The sequence below is a fragment of the Aedes albopictus genome, chromosome 2, assembly GCF_035046485.1.
Source record: "Aedes albopictus strain Foshan chromosome 2, AalbF5, whole genome shotgun sequence".
Lineage (NCBI taxonomy): Eukaryota > Metazoa > Arthropoda > Insecta > Diptera > Culicidae > Aedes > Aedes albopictus.
This window is the reverse complement of record NC_085137.1, coordinates 439,894,048-439,915,018: the sequence shown is the minus strand read 5'-3', so window position 1 is coordinate 439,915,018 and position 20,971 is coordinate 439,894,048. Positions and strand designations below refer to the sequence as shown.

Genomic DNA, 20,971 nt, shown 5'->3' with positions numbered 1-20,971 from the left:
TGGAATGGTGTTACCCATGTATTTCTGGTGCAGATTTTGAAACTTTGAAGATAATTAAGGCAATTCAAAGTTCATACTGCATATATTACAAAACTGTTTGAATTTTTCTTAAAATTCTTCCAGCAAGAAAAAAAAAGTTACTATTTTGTGGTTAAAAATACTATAATTTATCAGTCAGCCGCATCAACCATTGTAAGTTGTGTTTTTTGCTGTAATTTGTATGAATGTTAATTCAGATATGACTGTGGAGTGCGACGCAATATAATATTTTTTGAATAGGGTGCAGGCACCGGTTTTGGCCAGTCTAAGGGAAATCATGTCTATAAAAATAACCAATAATCCTATGAAAATAACCAATGTGTCAAATGAAAGGTTTTAATCTATATTTTGAAGAAAAAATGCAGAAATCAAGCCAATACTTGATTTTTGTATTAAAAGTGGCACTGGCCAAAATAGAAGCACTGCCGCAGTTTTGGCCATATTCTTAAGTTTGGTTTCTATTTTGGCCAATCACGTGTATTTCTTATGGGAGTGGCCAAGTTAGAAGCACCCTGGCCAAAATAGATATATGGGAGCTGATTTTTTAAGGAAATAATTTTTTTTTTCCAGTTTTTAATCGAAATGTGTGGTTTTCACAGCTGTTATCATCATATTGTATTAGGATCTACGAGTAAAAAATAAATTTACGCCGATTTAGATCGCAACAGGCTTAATACCGCACTATGGCCAAAACTCCGGACAGGCCAAAACTGAAGCTTCTACCCTACTAGAATTGCAGTTCAAACAAAATGACACTCACAAAATTCACAATTCATTCGATTAGGCTTAATTTACCTAAAAGTTTACAAAAAAAAAACAAATTGTTCGCGTACCTTCCCAAGCACACACATGTTATATAATAGTTGCGACAGCGCAAGTTTTGGTTGTATAGAAGTTTATTTTACATAATTCTAACATTGTGTTGGAATAACGTCAAATAAACTTCTATACAACCAAAACTTGCGCTGTCGTAACTAATATATAACATGTGTGTTGCTTGGGTTATTTAGTGATTTTTGTTCAAGTTTTTAGCTTTTTTTTTATTTTTCGCCCATAGCCTCTGGGCAGGCCCGTGCACAAGGGAGAGGTTTAAGGGGTTAATCCTCTTCCATTACCGATGTTCCATGCACTAGGCGCCCCTCCGCCCTTTGGTCAAATTAGGAAAAACCCTAGGAAAAACCCCTCCCTTGTCGCCTTTGCTGTGCACGGGCTTGCCTCTGGGCAATCTTTTGGGCATGCCTCTGGGACTTATGCTTCGACAATTTCTTTGGAATTTTTTCAGTAATTTATTTGTGAGTTTTTCAGTCTTGCTTTTAGAACTCCTTGTGGCAATTTTCATAGAATTTTTCTCAGTTCGTATTTTGAAGGAATTTCTTCACCTATTATTTTGGGAATTTTTCAGAAAATGCTCTTTAGAAATTCCTTCCGCAGTTTCTTTGAGCATTTTTTTGGCAAAACTTTTGGAAATTGCTTTGGAAATTCCCCAGTACTTGATTCGGCTATTACATTGGAAATTTCTCAGGATATTCTTTTGGAAGCTTATTCGGTTATTCCAGGAGCTTCTTCGTTCAATTTTTTGGGAAATCTTTCGGCAATTCTTTTCAGAAGAGGAATTTCTAAAAAAATGTGAGAATTCTTCGGGGGTTTTATTTATGAATTCCTGCGGTAATTGCTCATGACATTCCTTCAGAAACCCTTTAGTTTTCTTTTTTAAAAATTCCTTTACTGCTATATTTGCGGAAAACGAATTGCTATCCCAACCTACCATCGTGCATTCCATTATCTTTTTTATTTGTTTTATTTATTATTTTTATTAACAAAATATCAAGAATATAAATCGTGTAATGCAATACACTCACGGTGTGTCTGGTGGAGAACATTAATTTAAAAAAATCAGTATCGCTAAGACACCCACCAAGCGAAAGCTAAGGGTCCCCCTTTCATTTGAGATTTAAAGGAGAAAGTTCTATCGGCGGGTCTAGAAAAAATTTTTTTTTGAAAAAATATGATATTTTTTCATTTTTTTCGAAGAACACATTTATGACAAAACACTGTTTTTTCCATTGCAAGCATGATTTTCCGACGATATATTTTTTATATTATGTTTATTATTCTTCACATAAAAGCACAATAGTCCCATGTGAATGGGAAATCCAATAGATGACAGTTTTGTGTTTATGGACAGTGTGGTGAAAGTACTAGAACAGTGAGTATAAAATCGAGTTATATGCTGTTCCTTTGAATTCCAATCTAGATTCCAACAATGTGTTTGCATCCTATGACAGATGCGTATACGTCTTTAGGGTCTCGTATTTGTCTGGCACCAGCAGGTCACCAATCGACCACATTTACAGCATTTACCGTCATTTGGTTCTTCAGATTTGTGCTCTTGAAATTTCGGGGTGTGACTTCGTCATATATTCTTCTCAAACAGCTTTTCAACTATTGAAGTTCTGGTCTCAAGACACATGTTTTCTTTCGTCTTCTTCTTCTTCTTCTTCTTCTTCTTCTTCTTCTTCTTCTTCTTCTTCTTCTTCTTTTTCTTCTTCTTCTTCTTATTATTCTTCTTCTTCTTCATCTTCTTCTTGGCGAAACGTCCCTACAGGGACAAAGCATGCTTCTTAGCTTGTTCTATGAGCACTGTAGAAGATGTAATAAGAATAAATGAAATTGTTTGATTTGTTTGAAATTTTCTTATTTTATCTCCTACAAGCACTTTCACAGTTTTTAACTAAAAACTTCTTTTGCCAATTACTAGTTTGCATGTGTATAGCGTGTGATTTGCACGAAAATACTGCATGCTCATTTAAGTCGAGGAAATTTCCTTCACGAAAAGGTCCTGGACTAACCGGGAATCGAACCCGTCATCCTCAGCATGGTTGTGCTGGGTACTCACGCCTTTGCAGCTGTGGCTTTATGGGCACTTTTCGTTATCAAAAACAAATCATTGGTGAACAAAATCGGTTTACTGTTCTGGTCACTCGTTGACGCCGGTTTCCATCTGGATGGTAGTTCATGAATATTTGAGAGCTTCATCTGATCAACCTGATCTCTGGGTTTTGCCCGCAAATATTCAGCAACCTCAGCAACTTTATGAGAAGTCTGAATGATGTTCAACAAGTTTCAATGTACTTCAGCTTTAGTGCAAACAAGCTGCTTGCCTTTGATCATCTTCCTGTATATTCGCCACCATTGAATGAGATAAATTTATTGTCGGGCCGCCACCAAACCGGACTTCGCACAATCAAGTCGCGACGCGACCCTACTCGCGACTTTTTTTAATCATGTCAAAAGTAGTGCGCATCCTTCCCGTTGTTGTCAGCAACACAGCGCACTAGATGCGAAACAGTTGCGACACTTGTGGACCAAGAAAATGGCAATTTTTGATTGAATGTCAGTCTTGATTCCAACCGGATAGACAATAATTAACAAGTCAGAACTTTTTTGTGGGGTAGTACTAACTGCTATCTCTGATATCTTTCAGAAAAAAGTTTTCATAACATCAACAACCTGCAAGTAGAAACAAGAACAAGTTGAGACATTTTCAATCCGTTCTGATTAATATGTATGTGCACAGACATATGTACTTTAATGTAAAACATGTGTATATGTCAATAAAGCTGTAGAATTGAATGAAAAGTTACTAACTCGTCTATAATGCCATGATGCTAGCAGAAGATGTGGAGCGGACCTGGTGTGATGGTTAGAACACTTGACTATCACGCCGAGGACCTGGGATCGAGTCCCACTCCCGACAAACTCGCAAAATGTGAGTTCTTCCTTCGGAAGGGAAGTGAAGCGTGGGTCCCGAGATGAGCTAGCCAAGGGCTAAAAATCTCGTTAATACAGATTTAAAAAAAATAGCAAAAGATCAAACTATTGATATCCGACCGGTTAGCACATTGTTCTTACTACATATACCGTTAGACATGTAGCATTAATTATTCTGTTTTTGTCAGTTGAGTAACGCTACCTGTTCACAAAGATATACTGTTACTAATATTTTTTCTGACTAATTACTCGTTATTAGACAATTTTACTAAACAAATCTAAAACAGTGAATATTAACTGCTTTCGATGTTAATTGTGGCGGAAATACACTTCTTCAAACACAAAACGTACTCTTTGGTTTGGTTTTCCTCGTCACTTAGGGGGTTCTTGTCGTAGTTGTTTCTTTAAAAGTAAGGAGCTATACCTTACTGCAAAAGTCTAAATTAACTAAAAATGTTTAAGTCTTAGGTTCCATAAAGGTGCACAAATTGAACAAATTTCGGCTTGTGATAATTCTATCCGAGCCACGGCATACAAGGATATAAGACAGACCATCACATTGGTAAAATTGGTGTGGAGTTCTAGATCGTTTTATTTATGCTTTTGAACGATTTAAATTGTATCATCAAAAAACATTCAGTTTTCCGAAATGGATTACCTTCCAAATGCTGTGCCCCGTTATCTGAACTACTTTGATGTATGTTCTATTTTTGTTGACATTACTCGGCCTACTTTGATCGTAAAACTGTTAAATCATAAGAAACTGTTAATAAAAAATAAGAAAATTGCAGCCGCAATAACTACTTCCACATAAAAGGCTAAGTTTATTTGTATATATGAAATCTAGGCTGAAATTCTATTCAACTGCCTTAATTTTTTTTTTTTGCACTTTATGTCTAAGCTATATTTTGTAAGGAAAATTTTTAATTTTTGATTTGACCCGTTTACTCTTTTAAAAGGACACGTTACGAATGGGCGACCTCATACTAGCCCATTTGGCTACACTCAAGGTTGAAAAAAGAAAAAAAAAACAAGCCTCAAAGATAGTAATATTTGAAAAAAAAAATGTTCTAGACCCCCCGATAGAACTTTCTCCTTTTAGTCTCAAATGAAAGAGGGGACCTTCAGCTTTCGTTTGGTGGGTGTTTTAGCGATACCGATTTTTTAAAATTAATTTTGTTCTATCAGACACACCGTGGCACTATACAAAACTGTACAAATTTATTGTGGTGCGATAAGAACTATCTACAGAAAGACTCATAGGCTGTGCCATCATTGATATCTATACATGATAGCAGGCAGAAAAAGGCTTTCAAAATTGCTCTACCTTTGCTCCACCAACTGTGTTTTTTTTTTCGAATTCAATGTGCACATGCTTGAAGCGAAAAAATCTACACGACAAGCATTCCAAACTTAAAATGGTAAATAAATCAGTTATCATTAAAGTAAACAAGACAACAGGATAATTTTTGTAGTGCGGTGCAGCATAGACAATGTGTCACTATAATGGTAGAGTCCTGGGATCGAGTCCTAATCACGGTACAAATTCACAAAAAAAAAAATAAGTTCACTATCAGGAAACGTGAATGCTATTAAGTCAGAGAAGGAGAAGTGAGAACGGAGAAAAAAAATATGTTTGTTTTGATATACATCCAGGCCCGTACACAGAAAACACAGCAAGGGAAGGGTTTTCCTAATTTCGGTGAAAGCTGGGGGCGCCTGGTGTATGGAACATCGGTATAATGGGGAGGTTTAACACCCAACACCACACCGAATATTAGAAATATTCGGTTTTGGACCACCCTCAAGGTATGTAATCTCTCAACGAAAAACTGGTGGAGTTTTTGTTTTATGTATGCCATACTTTTGTAAATACAATACAGATGTTGTTCTACAAAAGATCCACAATAAATAAAAAAAAAATACTTCGACGAGCCCCAACAGTAGTTGCCCCAAAGTTTTGTTTTTACTTCAGAGATTCTTCCTACAATATAGCACTTTGAAAATGTGTTCCTTATAACACTACGGTTCTGAAAATTTAACATTTCAATCATATGGCATCGGTGGGCAAAATGTAAATATAATACTCTAAAACTTTTTTTTATGCGTGTTATTTTTATGCATTTTTAATTTATGCACCATTATTCATGCCGTGCATAAAAAGAGGGAAAGCTACTCAGAACCAATATTGTGCATAAGAATATTTAATAATGACGTGAATTGCAACGGTGGCCAAGGGGTGTTTACAGAGGAGAGCAAAGGAAGGTTACAGTTTCGTTTTTGGGTGTTTCCGAAGGTCTTATGTGCGTTACATGGGTCCGAGTGGGTCTTAACGGGGTTTCGGAGTCATTTCAGGAAGTATCAGAGCATTTTAGGCTGGTTTCAGAGGCGTTTTAGAGGTTTTGGTTTAGGAGGATTTTTTGAGGCATTTTAGGATGTTTCAGACCAGGAGTTTTGGGGTGTACGGAGTTTCTCAGGTGCGTTACATGAGGTCTGAGGGGTAAGGACAAGGTTGCAAAGAATCGAAAATGGCAGCAAGTATGGCAACCTATTCCCAGCACCACCCCCCCCACCACCCCTTGTCCACGATCTCCAACATCCCCAGAGGCCGCTCAGAAAATACAGCATTTTGTGCAACTAACCTGATTGGAAGTCCTTGCATATTGCTACTGGCAAGAGCACGTACGATAATCCTTCCGAAATTTCGATTGTTAAAATAATATTTAATCCAAATCTTCAGATTCTTGCCAAATTTCAAATCGCTCCAAATGTTGGTCTTCTTCTTGTCCGTTTTGTTTTTTCTTCACTGATTTTGAACACCGATATAAATCACCACTTTTGATACATTTCCGCACATTGAATCAGCCCATAAACTTGATCGATTGATGATAACACTATGTATTTTCACCCACTTCATTTATTTTAACTGCACAACCAAGATTTATTCAATTTTTTGCCGTAGAAATCGAAGTCAAAAATCAATCAAAACTGATTCCGATCGCGAGTATACTATACTAGTATGTTTACGTAGTAGTGCTCACCGCCTTGCAGTGATGTCGACATAAATAATAAGGTACGCGATTGATTACTTTTTTGAACCTTGAATTTTGTGACACAAAATTACAAAAAAAAAAAACGTCGAAACGATTATTATAATTGTTTAATACAGTTTAGCGAAAAATACATTTGTAAAATGTGAAACTTTGTTGAAAAAACTGCATTTTTGATCACCATCGCTTTTCACAAATAAAAAAAATCCCGCTACTAGCAACCCTGCTCTTACTGTTAGCGCTGTCAAAAAACGTAAACAGAATAGTTTTGTAATCAGTCCAATCGGTAGAATCGTGAAAATGCCTCGCGCATCAAGAACGCGGCGGGCCGCGATAGTCCGCGAAAAGTGCAAAAAAGCGATAAGGAATTTGAAGGACCCCTTATCCTGGACCTACGAGGATCCATGGAACTCGGAATATATGAGAAACCCCGTAAGCGAGCCTGTAAGTACACCGCTTTTGGATGTCGATATTGTGCAGCCTTATCCGTTACTCGGCGACACAAGTGATGCAGCAAACGGCTGGGAGGAAGATGATGATTCGCTTTCGTTCACCAGCTTGGAGCTACCTACTGGTACGTATGCCAATCAAACCGTAAATAAATATTCAGTAATCTTTATTTTGTAATGATTTTTACAGTAGATCTACCAGTAGATGTTTCGTGTTCACCTCTACGCCTTTCAATCGACGAACTAATTCCGGTAGGTGTGCCAGGTGTACCCTGTGAGGACTCGTTATTCATCGTTCCAAGTAAGTATCTGTCGTTACATGTTGACCCTATGTAGTCTTATGATGTGTTGTGATTTTAGCTCTGGATGGTGCGACAGACGTGGATCAAAACAGGTGTACATCTGAGAACGCAGGCGGATCTCACAATAACCAGACAAGGATGAATGATCGACGAAACATGGACGCCAGCATGTTAGCAGGCAGTGTGATCGACCTGAACTGTGCAAGTGGAAGCACGTCGGCGCCCTCCTCAGGTAGGACATAATTGGAATAATGACCACCCATATAGTACGTCACGCTAAGAGGGGAAGAAGGAAGTATAAAAATGTGACAAGCAAATGTAGTTAGATCGGATAAAACCTTGTGAAAATTCCTTGTTTTAGCCTGACGTGCTCAATGAATGCTCTCTCATAGGTAATTTTATTTGATTAAAATATGATCAATTTTAGGTACGCAAGGTGCGGAGCATGCAATGGAAGAAGAACAAATTTTATCTCATCAACAACCTTTGGAGCGATACGATGACCACTACTCCTTCGACATGGTGGCAATGGGCATGAAGGCTGGATCGGAAACGTCTGGCAAACGTAAGTAGTTTAGATTACAGGGGAAAGTGTAAGAAAATTAAATTGTGGTCCACGAACTACCACGTACGCTTCCTCAGGAGTCCAAATCTCATAAAGCATTGATTATTTTGAGTGTTCAGGGTTAACGCCCTGACCGTTTCGATTTGAATGTATGTGGAATTTAATGTTATTTGACTTCAACGACTACTAGCCAAAATCATATGAAACATTATCACTGAGTATTTTGGACGTTCAGTGTGAACACCATGAGCGTACCAATTTGGGTGTAAATGGGATTCCATGTAATGCGACTACCACGACCACCCTCTCAGTAATCAAAATCATATAAAATACTAGTTCTGAGTATTTTGGGCGATCAGTGTAAACACCCTGACCCTACTAATTTGGGTGTAAATGGGATTCCATGTAATGCGACTACCACGACCACCCTCTCAGTAATCAAAATCATATAAAATACTAGTTCTGAGTATTTTGGGCAATCAGTGTGGACACCCTGACCGTACTAATTTGGGTGTAAATGGGATTCGATGAAATGCTACTACCACGACCACCCTCTCAGTAGTCAAAATCATATAAAATACTAGTTCTGAGTATTTTGGGCGATCAGTGTGAACACCCTGACCGTACTAATTTGGGTGTAAATGGGATTCGATGAAATGCTACTACCATGACCACCCTCTCAGTAATCAAAATCATATAAAATACTAGTTCTGAGTATTTTGGGCGATCAGTGTAAACACCCTGACCCTACTAATTTGGGTGTAAATGGGATTCCATGTAATGCGACTACCACGACCACCCTCTCAGTAATCAAAATCATATAAAATACTAGTTCTGAGTATTTTGGGCAATCAGTGTGGACACCCTGACCGTACTAATTTGGGTGTAAATGGGATTCGATGAAATGCTACTACCACGACCACCCTCTCAGTAGTCAAAATCATATAAAATACTAGTTCTGAGTATTTTGGGCAATCAGTGTGGACACCCTGACCGTACTAATTTGGGTGTAAATGGGATTCCATGTTATGCGACTACCACGACCACCCTCTCAGTAATCAAAATCATATAAAATACTAGTTCTGAGTATTTTGGGCGATCAGTGTGAACACCCTGACCGTACTAATTTGGGTGTAAATGGGATTCGATGAAATGCTACTACCATGACCACCCTCTCAGTAGTCAAAATCATATAAAATACTAGTTCTGAGTATTTTGGGCAATCAGTGTGGACACCCTGACCGTACTAATTTGGGTGTAAATGGGATTCGATGAAATGCTACTACCACGACCACCCTCTCAGTAGTCAAAATCATATAAAATACTAGTTCTGAGTATTTTGGGCAATCAGTGTGGACACCCTGACCGTACTAATTTGGGTGTAAATGGGATTCGATGAAATGCTACTACCACGACCACCCTCTCAGTAGTCAAAATCATATAAAATACTAGTTCTGAGTATTTTGGGCAATCAGTGTGGACACCCTGACCGTACTAATTTGGGTGTAAATGGGATTCGATGAAATGCTACTACCATGACCACCCTCTCAGTAATCAAAATCATATAAAATACTAGTTCTGAGTATTTTGGGCGATCAGTGTAAACACCCTGACCCTACTAATTTGGGTGTAAATGGGATTCCATGTAATGCGACTACCACGACCACCCTCTCAGTAATCAAAATCATATAAAATACTAGTTCTGAGTATTTTGGGCGATCAGTGTAAACACCCTGACCCTACTAATTTGGGTGTAAATGGGATTCCATGTAATGCGACTACCACGACCACCCTCTCAGTAATCAAAATCATATAAAATACTAGTTCTGAGTATTTTGGGCGATCATTGTAAACACCCTGACCCTACTAATTTGGGTGTAAATGGGATTCCATGTAATGCGACTACCACGACCACCCTCTCAGTAATCAAAATCATATAAAATACTAGTTCTGAGTATTTTGGGCGATCAGTGTGAACACCCTGACCGTACTAATTTTGGTGTAAATGGGATTCCATGTAATGCGACTACCACGACCACCCTCTCAGTAATCAAAATCATATAAAATACTAGTTCTGAGTATTTTGGGCGATCAGTGTGAACACCCTGACCGTACTAATTTGGGTGTAAATGGGATTCGATGAAATGCTACTACCACGACCACCCTCTCAGTAGTCAAAATCATATAAAATACTAGTTCTGAGTATTTTGGGCGATCAGTGTGAACACCCTGACCGTACTAATTTGGGTGTAAATGGGATTCCATGTAATGCGACTACCACGACCACCCTCTCAGTAATCAAAATCATATAAAATACTAGTTCTGAGTATTTTGGGCGATCAGTGTGAACACCCTGACCGTACTAATTTGGGTGTAAATGGGATTCGATGAAATGCTACTACCACGACCACCCTCTCAGTAGTCAAAATCATATAAAATACTAGTTCTGAGTATTTTGGGCGTTCTTATAAAACAGTATCTTTGAGTACTTTAGATATCGGCTACTTTTGATTGATTTTATTTTTTTTTTTTCATTTAAATGCATATGTTATATTATGTTACACAAGTTTTTTTTTATAGGAAACTTTTTGTTTTATTTAATTCAAATGTGATTAAATTATTCGTTAGTTCCAGTTTGTTTTCGAAGATCGGGTTTTGAATATAGTATACCACATTTAGTTCACTACTGGACTGCGAACTGCGACATTATAAGTGCGAAAACGTAAATAAAAGTGCGCGATTGCATCAAATCAGGTTGATGTCTTCGGCGCACTATTTCTTCAATCTATGGAGAACAAGTGCTCTGAAGACACCGAGTTGATTTGATGCAATCGCGCACTTTTATTAGCGTTTTCGCACTCGTGAAAACTAGTGCGATAGTCCAGTGGTGAACTAAATGCGCTATAACTAAGAATTGATTATTATCCTGTTTTTTTTTACTATAGGATCAGATGTTGAAAGCTCAATGAGCGATGATCTTCGTGGCCATTGCTCTGAACAGCCACCAACAGGTACCCCCGATCCTGATGAACAATTCGAATATAAAGGTATACGACTAACCAAATCGAAAACAAAAATCATTGAAATTCCTGCTCTTGTCGCTGGGCAAATGATTGATCAAAAGCTAGATTGTTACTGCGCTGCTTGCATAAAGTGGGCTGCATATCGGAGTTCAGCAAGCATATCTCAAGGCGAGGAACTAAAACATTCATCTGAAACAAGCACTGAAACTCCAGTAGCTGAAAGAATGACCCAAATTTATCGCTGTTTTGGTTCATTACGACCAAGGAAAAAGGTTATTGAGCGGCTCGGGTGTTTTGTGCCAAAATGCAAACGGAAGCGTGGATTGACCAAAAAAGTTGTCAAGAAGAGGTAAATATTGTGTGTGTGACTTTCGTGTAATGTAGATGTGCCTTTAAGGTTGAAGGATTCTTCATTGACCTCTTCAAACCCCCCCCCCCCCCTTGTGCACGGGCTTGCCACTGCGGAAATAACAGATTTGAACGAGAAAACTACTTTCGAATTTTCGATGATGACAGTTATATCAGAGACGAATCTTCCAACCTTAATGACTAGAATGGTTGCATATTTGGGCATATTGGATATTTAGAAAATATCGAACTTTCAAGTATTACTAGTTTTTTAGCAAAAAAAATTGTTTCTAATATTAGAGCATCCTAAATTCTATTAACTTAGAAAAAATGCCCCATTATTTTGTAAGTCCCTTGTATCCCTATCTCTCGATGTTCAGTACTTTCACCCCTGTAGGATTATTGTAAGTTGAGGAAGTTTTATTTTTTCGTTTCAAGGGTTCAGGTAATAGATGCCGATGAATATACAAAAACGGAATTGTTTCAAGAGGATCTCATTCAAGGACGTCGAATAGTTGACTATGAATATTTCATTAAGTGGATCACAATGGCCCAGGCTGTACATTCGCAAAAGTGCAAAGGTCTGTTGTGTCCATATAAAGAAAGTTTTAAATCTATGGTCTCCACGTTATTCTTGAAATGTAATGTGTGTGATGTCATCGTGTGTGGATACTCGGAAAAACCTAGCTCAAAAAAGAGACTAAGGTTTTGCCTTGACTGGGGAATTCTCTGCAGCGGTGGAACATTTACAATGGCAGAAGAGCTTTTTTCCTTTCTCAACATGCCGTTTACATCCAAAAACTCGTTCATTAGGGATGAGACCTCTATGGATGGAGTAATTGAAGCAGCGCTCGAACAATCCATGAATAATGCCATCGAAGAAGAGAAAACGGCAGTTAGTAAGGAACTTGAACAGCATGGTTTAGTACCTAACCAACAAGAAATGGTTGAGTCATGTGCGGCTTTGGATGGCTCCTGGGGCCAACGAAGTAACGGTCACCGATATAATTCGGCATCTGGATGTGCAGCAATAATGGGTGTCAGATCCAAGAAGGTTTGCTACGTGGGGGTCCGAAATAAAAGATGCTTTGCATGTTCTCTGAATGTACGCCGAGCTAAGAATAAAAAAGAAATACGGAACCATAAGTGTTATCGTAACTATAAAGGGGCTTCCGGAGGCATGGAACCTGATATAATAATCGAAGGATTTGAAAAACTACACAAAAAAGGAATAAAGTTTACTACCGTGGTAACAGACGGAGATTCTACAACCGTTGCGCGACTGAAAAATAAATGCAAATACGGTTCTGAAATTCGCCAACAACTCTGTTGCAACCATGCGATGAAAAGCCTTGGAAAGCGTCTTAGAGAAGTGAGTATTTCATTTGAAACACAATAATAAAGCAATTCAGATATGAAAAAAAAAAAAAATTAGGGGATTCACTAAACAACGTAAACCGCTGTGTGTGTCAATATTAATCTGCATAGGGTAGTGCACGTATTTTGGCCCAGGGCAGGTATTTTGGCACACCTTTTTATCATATAATCTCTACAAAATCATATTTATCATATAATCTCTACAAAATCGCAGCAAATTATTATTTGAATCTTGGCAAACTATTAATGGAAGTTCCAATAAAAAATTGCCAATTTGTAGAGAATATATGATAAAATTAATAAAATGCCCAAGGTGGGCCAAAATACCTGCCCCTGGCCAAAAACATCGCGATCATGTGGCGCTCTTACAAGAGATAGACAAACTGATCGGGACACGCAAAGTTTTCTCATGTTGTTGACGACGATGAATTGAAGAAAGTAATGGTATGCATATTTTTTTTTCTTCGTATTAATAATTTCACATTAAGGCAAACGTTTTTAGAACCTCATTATATAAGTCATAAATGATCAAAATTTCATTGCATTCGGCCCATTGAATCAGGAGATATACATTTGTTTTTAGACAATAGTCTAAAAATAGTCTTTTACGAGAACGGTTCTAGCTTCGTGAAAGATTAACCAATCGAGCTTTAATTTGTACCAATGATGCACATATAACAGGTTGCCAAACAGTCAAAATTTGGAAATTTTTGATGCACTCTATGAAAAGTTACAGCATGTTGAACTTTTTTGTGAGCGTAAAAAAAGTTGCCTTTCCCAAACATTTTGGCCACCTCCTGTGACAGTTGGCTATAGTATAATTATGCCTTTTTCTAGAACCTTCATAACTTCGTGAGGAATAGCCCGATTTTCTTCCAAATTTGGACCACTAAAACACAACTAGTTGATCAACTTACTGTGAAAATTTGGGAATATTTGATGGACTTTTCGAAAAGTTATATTTAGCTAGTTGACCATTTTTTGAAAAGTGAAATTTTGCCTGTCCCGATCATTTTTTCTATCCCCTGTAGATTATTCCATTTACAATTTCCATAAAACATTTTGATATGCAGAAAATGGATCAATGAAGCAAACTTTTCTCGGAGCTCTTGCCACATCAAAACAAAGGATCCACCATATATTGTGACAGTAGTCGAGTTTTGTCAAACACACAAGGCTACAGTGGCGCTATCTGTTCATTTCATAGTTATTTTAATGATCCATTATAACTTACGCAGCGCTTTACACTTCTTGGTAAATTTCCCAATTATAATATAAACCTATAATAATCAAATTGCTTTTTTTACTATTGTCAGATTTAAGAAAGTTGTTTTTTTATTTACAGATAAAATGTCCGAAACAATTTTCTGATATTGTATCAAAGTCAATTGAACGCATAACACGAGGAATTCGATCAGCTATTAAGCATTGTGCCGAAGAGACAAACGGTCAAGATATCGAGGGTTTGAGACACGATATAAGGAATGCCCCCTTCCACGCCTTCGGTTCTCACGATGATTGCCGATCGTATTTTTGTACAAACAAAGAGAATGTCGCTGATTCTCGCGGGATAATATCTGATTTGAAATGCGCTGGAATATGGGATAAGATCATGTTGGCTGTAGAAAAAACTGCCGCTAAAGCCGAGTTTTTTAGCGAAAATCAAACTAGTAACTTGTAAGTCGTTATAGAACAACATAGGGTGACATTGGGTATTATCAGCAGGTTTGTTCCCTTCGTCATGAGAGGTTTTTGTCGACCGAATCACCTGAAACTTGGTCGTGTAATTCGGCTTGGTTGTGAAGGATTTGAGGTCAACTTTGAGTTCAATAGGGGGCTGTCCATAAACCACGTGGTCATTTTTTTGGGACTTTTCAACCCCCCCCCCCCCCCCCCCCCGCGTGGTCATTAGTCCATACAAAATTTTTTATTTGTCCATACAAAATGGTCATTGGCCGAACACCCCCCCCCCCCCCCCCCCCCCCATGACCACGTGGTTTATGGACAGCCCCTAGGTCTCAGAAACACCCCATGACGAAAAGAACAAAACGACCGAAAATATCCAAGTTCCACTAGCTGGTATAGTGTTATGACTGTTTTTTTTTTCACTAGGGTTGAAAACTTGTACTGTAGGCTGAGTAAGTACAATGTGGGCAAGCGGATCGATACAATGAGCAGGGGCTCATATCAGAGGAGAGTGTATATAACAGTACTTCAACATAATGAAGGTTACAAGTGGCACGACAGATCTATGTTCGAGTATACCGGAGAGAATCCCGGATACTGGCTTCGTCGTTTGTTCCAACGAAAAACTGCTTCATTTTTGTATACTAAAAAAATGCAGAACAGTTCAGGCTTTGTGAGGCGGAAACCAGTGCCATATGACGAAATAGAGAAAGATTATGGAGTTGATGCAGTAGAAGCTTCTGAGCAAGAGATGAACATAATTGTTGACGCTTCAAGCATGAAGCGAATGTATGAGGTATTTTATTGCATACTTTTATTGACTTTTTCTAACATCTAAGAAATTTTATTTAATGTTTCAGCCGAGCGAGTCTACTAAACAGTTATTGAAAAAGGACGTAACTATGTCACAAATGGAGGAGTTTGCATTTGGGCGTATATTGTCTAAATATGTTCCGGAAATAATAAATTCAAGGGAATCTACGAAGCAGAAAAAGTGCGATTTCATTCTCCAAACAACAAATACGTGGAATTATCTCAAGACGAATCGTCCGATCATCAGTCTTATTCTGCGTTCTTTGAAAGATCGACATTCGATTGTGATGGGCGGAAACAGAATATACATTGATTCATGCCACAATTTTCTCTGCTGTGTGCCAGATGGTAATTTTATGTTCATGTTAATTCACGCGCATCTTTCCAACTTAACTTAAGTAACTAAGCAAGGGTGACAAAGGGTATTATCGGCAGGTTTGTTCTCGTCATGGGGGGTTTTTGTGGGTAAAATTGCCTGAAATTTGGGCATATAACTCAGTTTGGTTGGGAAGGATTTGAGGCCAACTTTGAGATCAAAAGGTTTCAAAAAACCCCCCATGACGAAGAGAACAAAACTGCCGAAAATACGTAAGTTCCCCTATCTTCTTAATTTCCTTTATTTTTTGAACATTACACCCGATTTTATTTTGCACGGGTCGTTTTTCTGCCATAACTAAGTCAATTTTCAACCAATTGACTTGATTTTCCATACCTATACGGATAATACTAGCCGTGTCGCACTGTGTATACATTTTCATGCCTCTTTCTACTTCTTCTTTGTGGCTCGATGTTCACATTGGAACTTGGTCTGCCATTGCCACTTAGTGTTCTCAGAGCACTTCCACAGTTATTAATTGAAGGGCTTTCTTTGCCTGCCATTACATGAATTTGTGGATTGGCGATCCATCGCCTCAACCACTAGGGTACATAGACCCTGCAAATTGCATATAAATCGGTTGAAAATTGACTTAGCTATGGCCTAAAGTCGGCTCATGCAAAAAAAAATCATTTGTAAATACATACATAAATACAGTGAAAATACATAGTGCACGTTTTATTGAAGCGTTGTGATACATAATTAAAAATGAAAGTAGGAAAAAATATTCTCTGAAATTTGTATTAGTCGTGAATAGTTGCGCGAGAATTGTTAAAAATATATTTATGGAATGATGTTTAACTTCAATTTTGTATTTATAGCTGTATCTGACGATGGTTCAACGGTGCTGTTGATAAAAAGAAATCATCGGAAAGCAACAAAAGAAGCCGTGCGCAAAACTAAAGGAAAAAACCCAGATTAATCCACCTAGTGGTGATAGTGCCTTTCTCGTCGAACATGTACTCATGATCTTTCCTTGGTTGGGATACGACTGGGATTATTTTGCTTCAGAATGTTGGCTTCAGCCTTTTGAGGGAATCGAAAACACTAGTTTATGATTTTTTCTGACGTTTCGATCTGTATGGGGCCTTTTCAAGGGTTCAATCGGTCAAGGTTTCCTACTCATGATGGCCTTGCCTAACTTAAAAATGTCATACGAAAGTTTTGGTATTTATTGAGTCCGATCGGTTTGAAACCGTCGTGATGTGAACAATCGCCTACCTATCGGGCGGTTTAGAATTCGGTCCCTGTTTTTGGAATCTTCTACTATTGTTTGTTTAGCTAGATTCTGTGCTACACGGAAAAATATTATAACCCAAAGAATAAGTTTTAAAAACTCAAATTTGGCTAAACTGCTTAAAGTTTCAACTCAAAGTTGGGTTGTTTTCTCCCTCGCCCCACCGCAATGTTGTCGAAAACAAAGAGAGAAGCACCGACCTATCCGCTGCTATTCCATGGAAGAAGCCAAATTTAGGTTTTCTTGAATTAACCCAAATTTGCGTCATTTGAGGCCTCCGTTGGGTGAAAATAACTTACCACTGGGTTATTTTTTTTGCCGCTCTCAAACGAGAACTACTCACTCACCACTTTCGCTGTTTAACGCAAATTTGAGTTATTCCACGGAAGACCGGGATTGCGTCAAAACAACTTAAATTTGGGTTGATTTGTAGTTCAGTGTAGGGCCATCATTCCGAAGCATGATCTTTCCGTCGACGTAATGCGAACTGTTCCTGAATCCTGAGAATACCTTATTTAGAAAAGCAATAATTTTAATAAAATTGGGAAATTTATTATTTGAACATATTCCGACGTTACGTTAAACGTATAGACTGGGCTGAAAAATATCAGAATTTTCAGTTGACTGCTTGAGCACCTGCACTATCACTGAAGACCGATCAACATCAAGACGATAATTTCAAGCTAGGATATAACGTCTTTCACAATCACAGATGACTTTACGGCAGGCCTGCTCAACCTTTCGTGACCGCGGGCCACAAGTGATACTCCATACCAGTCGACGGGCCAGACATGAAATTTCGACATCAAATTTCGAAAGCATGAATGCAACAGTGAAATTTTGTTCATCCGATTACCCGTTCTCGCGGCAAATCACAACACTGACATCATTTGGGTCATAAAAATGTGAGCAAGAATTCTTGATTTTTTGCAAAAATCAACCTGAATACTTTTTTTTCTGAATTTTGCCGAACTGCAGGTTGCCTCAAACAATTTGCTGAAATTCAGCAAAATTCCCTGATTCGTTCAGTAAACTCTGCTGTTCAGCAGCAACGTTTTTCTGAAATTCAGTAAATTTTGCTGAAATTCTGCTTCAAATTTGGCTGTACCTTCAAGTTTAAAATTTTAAAATTTATGTATTTAAAGTTTTTAATCTTTGGATTTTTTTTTACAAAACACTCTACCTATTTCGAGTTTAATTTTAATATTAAATTTTATTTAAATATGAAATATCTTCAAATATTTCAATCCTTGGGCCAAGTTTCATTCATCGATTCCGCGGGCCGTATGTTGCACAAACCTGCTTTACGGTCTTCGACATAGTTTTTTCTTCACACTTTAGGCTATATTTTATTATCATAGGTTACAAAATTCATGTAAAATTTGACAAAAAATGCAAGCAAGTGAAATTGCCCATACTAAATCCCATAAGAAAATTCCCAGTAGTTTTAGACGGAAAAGAGGATTGAAAAAACTTTCTCCGGGGATGATGCGATAATTTTCTCATATAACGTTGACCTATCCTACTGTATATTTTTACACCTTTGTGATTTGATTTGATGAGATTGGTTTAGTACAGATAAACAGACATATCATTTGTAACATATTGCTATTATATTCATCGTTACGAAAAAATAATCGCCGAATGCTAATCAGGTTGCGTTTCACTGCGGCTTGATGTTGGTAGTGAGTAGACGTCAAACGAGCAACAACGATTAATATTTGTTTCAACCGTTGAAAAGAAGGACGATGGAGAGTGAGTAGAGTAAGACGTCTGTATGTATGTGGCCTTAGTTCAGTCTAGATTTTGTTTTCTTACACATATTTATCGCTTGCATTCACTTTGTTCATTTCTGAAGTTCCTGCGAAGCACCCTAGGAAGCACCCAATGCTGATTTTGCATCACTATCGGTCTGCCCATGTTCGCATAGTCGACGTAACCACCATTGACAAAATCAGCATACACAAGCTAATACCTGACGCATCTGCGAATATGTGACCAGTTTAATTCAATACAACACAAGATCTAACCTCTAGATAGATGTCAACGTGGAAAAAAATCTTGAATTACGAATTATTCATTGCTAAAATGCCAAAAGTGTGTTGAGAACTACAGTGGCGCTTTCGTCAACTATGCGAATATGGGCAGCGGTAGCCTCTAATGTGGTCTGAGCCTATTTTCTTGCTAATCGTTCCTCATGGTTTAAAACAAGACCGCGGTTCGATGTGTCGCATGCATAGGTTTGGTTCTTTTTGGCATTTGGCCACTTCCGGCTGGACACCCTAGATCGGTCCTGGAACACTATCGGTAGCCTTTATAAAGATCTTCGTTCTGGTCTGAGCCTATTTTCTGACTAATCGTTCATCACGTTATTTAAAAAGCCGCTGTTTAATGTGCCACAGGCATGGGTTTTGATATCTACTACATTTGACCACTTCCAGCGGGACACCCGGAACCGGTTCCGGAACTCTATCGGTTGATCCAAATATGATCTGAAACTATTCTCTTTTATTAACCGTTTATCAGGTTGCCTGAAGAGCTTGCGATTTGATGCGTCGCATGTAAGGGGTTGGTTAACTTTGGCTATTTCCGGCGTGACATCTGGAACCGGTTCAGTAACACTACCGGTTCCGATATGGTCTGAGAATGTTTTTCTGCCTACTGTTTTTCAGGTTATCAAAAAACCCGCTGTTTGATGTGTTGCATGTATGGCTTTGGTTCACATTCATATTTGGTCACTTCCGGCGGATCACCCGGAACCGGTTCCGGAACACTATCGGTTCAGATATGGTCCGAGAATATTTTCCTGCCTACTGTTCATCAGGCTATCGAAAAAGCCGCTGTTTGATGTATCGCATGCATGGGTTTGGTTCACTTTCATATTTAGCCACTTCCGGCGGAACACCCAGAACCGGTTCCGGAATACAACCGGTTCAGATATGGTCTGAGAATATTTTCCTGCCTACTGTTTATCAGGTTATCGAAAAATCCGCTGTTTGATGTGTCGCATGAAGGGTTTGGTTCACTTTCATAGTTGGCCACTTCCGGCGGGTCACCCAGAACCGGTTCCGGAACACTACCGGTTCAGATATGGCCCGAGACTATTTTCCTGTTTACCGTTCATCATGTTTTCGAAAGTGCCGTGGTTTGATGTGTCGCATGAATGGGTTTGTAGCGTTTTCATATCTGGCCCCTTCCTGGGGTACCGATCCGGAACACCTAAATGGCCATAACTCCGGAACGGCTGGACCGATCCGAACCATTTTCAATAGGAAACAATGGGACCAGATTCCGCGTCGAATGAACCATTGGTCATTAAAATCGGTTGAGGTTTACTGCCAAAAAGTGATGTGAGTTTTTTTTGTACACACACATACACACACACATACATACACACACACACACATACATACACACACACAGACATCACCTCAATTCGTCGAGCTGAGTTGATTGGTATATGTGACTCGACCCTCCGGGCCTTCTATCAAAAAGTCATTTTTGGAGTGAACATATAGCCTTTCCAGTACACTTAGTGTACGAGAAAGGCAAAAACCGATGGTTGACAGGGCTACGTTTATTGAAGCACAGGCAATGATGCACATATGTGATGCGACGAAATGTGTGGTCGTTATGCTCGATTCCAATCACCAGACTGATTATCTTTTACATGAGCTTGCTTACGATGACACGTTCTTCAAAGCACGCCTCATTGCTAAGATCACAGAATTCTTCGAAACCTTCATATCAGTAAAGGTTTCGACTAATGAATTGAATGTAAAGATTTGATTAGGATTAAGATTAAGATTTGATTGATTAAGAATAAAGAGTATAAATAACCCGAGTAATACATATTTATTCCCTCTCAATTATGACGTAAACATATTCCTTCACTTTTGTTTTAAACTACTATCTGCAATACCCAAGCTAATAAC

At 38.4% G+C, this 20,971-nt stretch overlaps 2 protein-coding genes across 2 annotated transcripts; both read left to right on the top strand.

Annotated features, from left to right (window-relative positions):
- The first annotated feature begins 6,394 nt into the window (after positions 1-6,394).
- LOC134287382 (uncharacterized) lies at positions 6,395-8,838 on the top strand. The gene is made up of 3 exons (XM_062849141.1): positions 6,395-7,610; positions 7,670-7,843; positions 8,039-8,838. The coding sequence occupies exons 1-3, from the start codon at positions 7,487-7,489 to the stop codon at positions 8,182-8,184; spliced, it is 444 nt and encodes a 147-aa protein (XP_062705125.1). The 5' UTR covers positions 6,395-7,486; the 3' UTR covers positions 8,185-8,838.
- Positions 8,839-13,532: 4,694 nt separating this feature from the next.
- Positions 13,533-16,721, top strand: LOC115265137 (uncharacterized). The gene is made up of 4 exons (XM_062854847.1): positions 13,533-14,601; positions 15,037-15,406; positions 15,471-15,771; positions 16,621-16,721. The coding sequence occupies exons 1-4, from the start codon at positions 14,537-14,539 to the stop codon at positions 16,719-16,721; spliced, it is 837 nt and encodes a 278-aa protein (XP_062710831.1). The 5' UTR covers positions 13,533-14,536.
- Positions 16,722-20,971: the final 4,250 nt, after the last annotated feature.

Excerpts from the sequence above, each read along its gene's own strand:
- LOC134287382 (XM_062849141.1), top strand. The coding sequence starts at position 7,487 with ATGATTTTTACAGTAGATCTACCAGTAGATGTTTCGTGTTCACCTCTA. Across the intron at positions 7,611-7,669 it reads CTCGTTATTCATCGTTCCAA|CTCTGGATGGTGCGACAGAC; the intron begins GTAAGTATCTGT and ends TTGTGATTTTAG. Across the intron at positions 7,844-8,038 it reads CACGTCGGCGCCCTCCTCAG|GTACGCAAGGTGCGGAGCAT; the intron begins GTAGGACATAAT and ends GATCAATTTTAG.
- LOC115265137 (XM_062854847.1), top strand. The coding sequence starts at position 14,537 with ATGTTGGCTGTAGAAAAAACTGCCGCTAAAGCCGAGTTTTTTAGCGAA. Across the intron at positions 14,602-15,036 it reads GAAAATCAAACTAGTAACTT|GGTTGAAAACTTGTACTGTA; the intron begins GTAAGTCGTTAT and ends TTTTTTCACTAG. Across the intron at positions 15,407-15,470 it reads GCATGAAGCGAATGTATGAG|CCGAGCGAGTCTACTAAACA; the intron begins GTATTTTATTGC and ends TTAATGTTTCAG.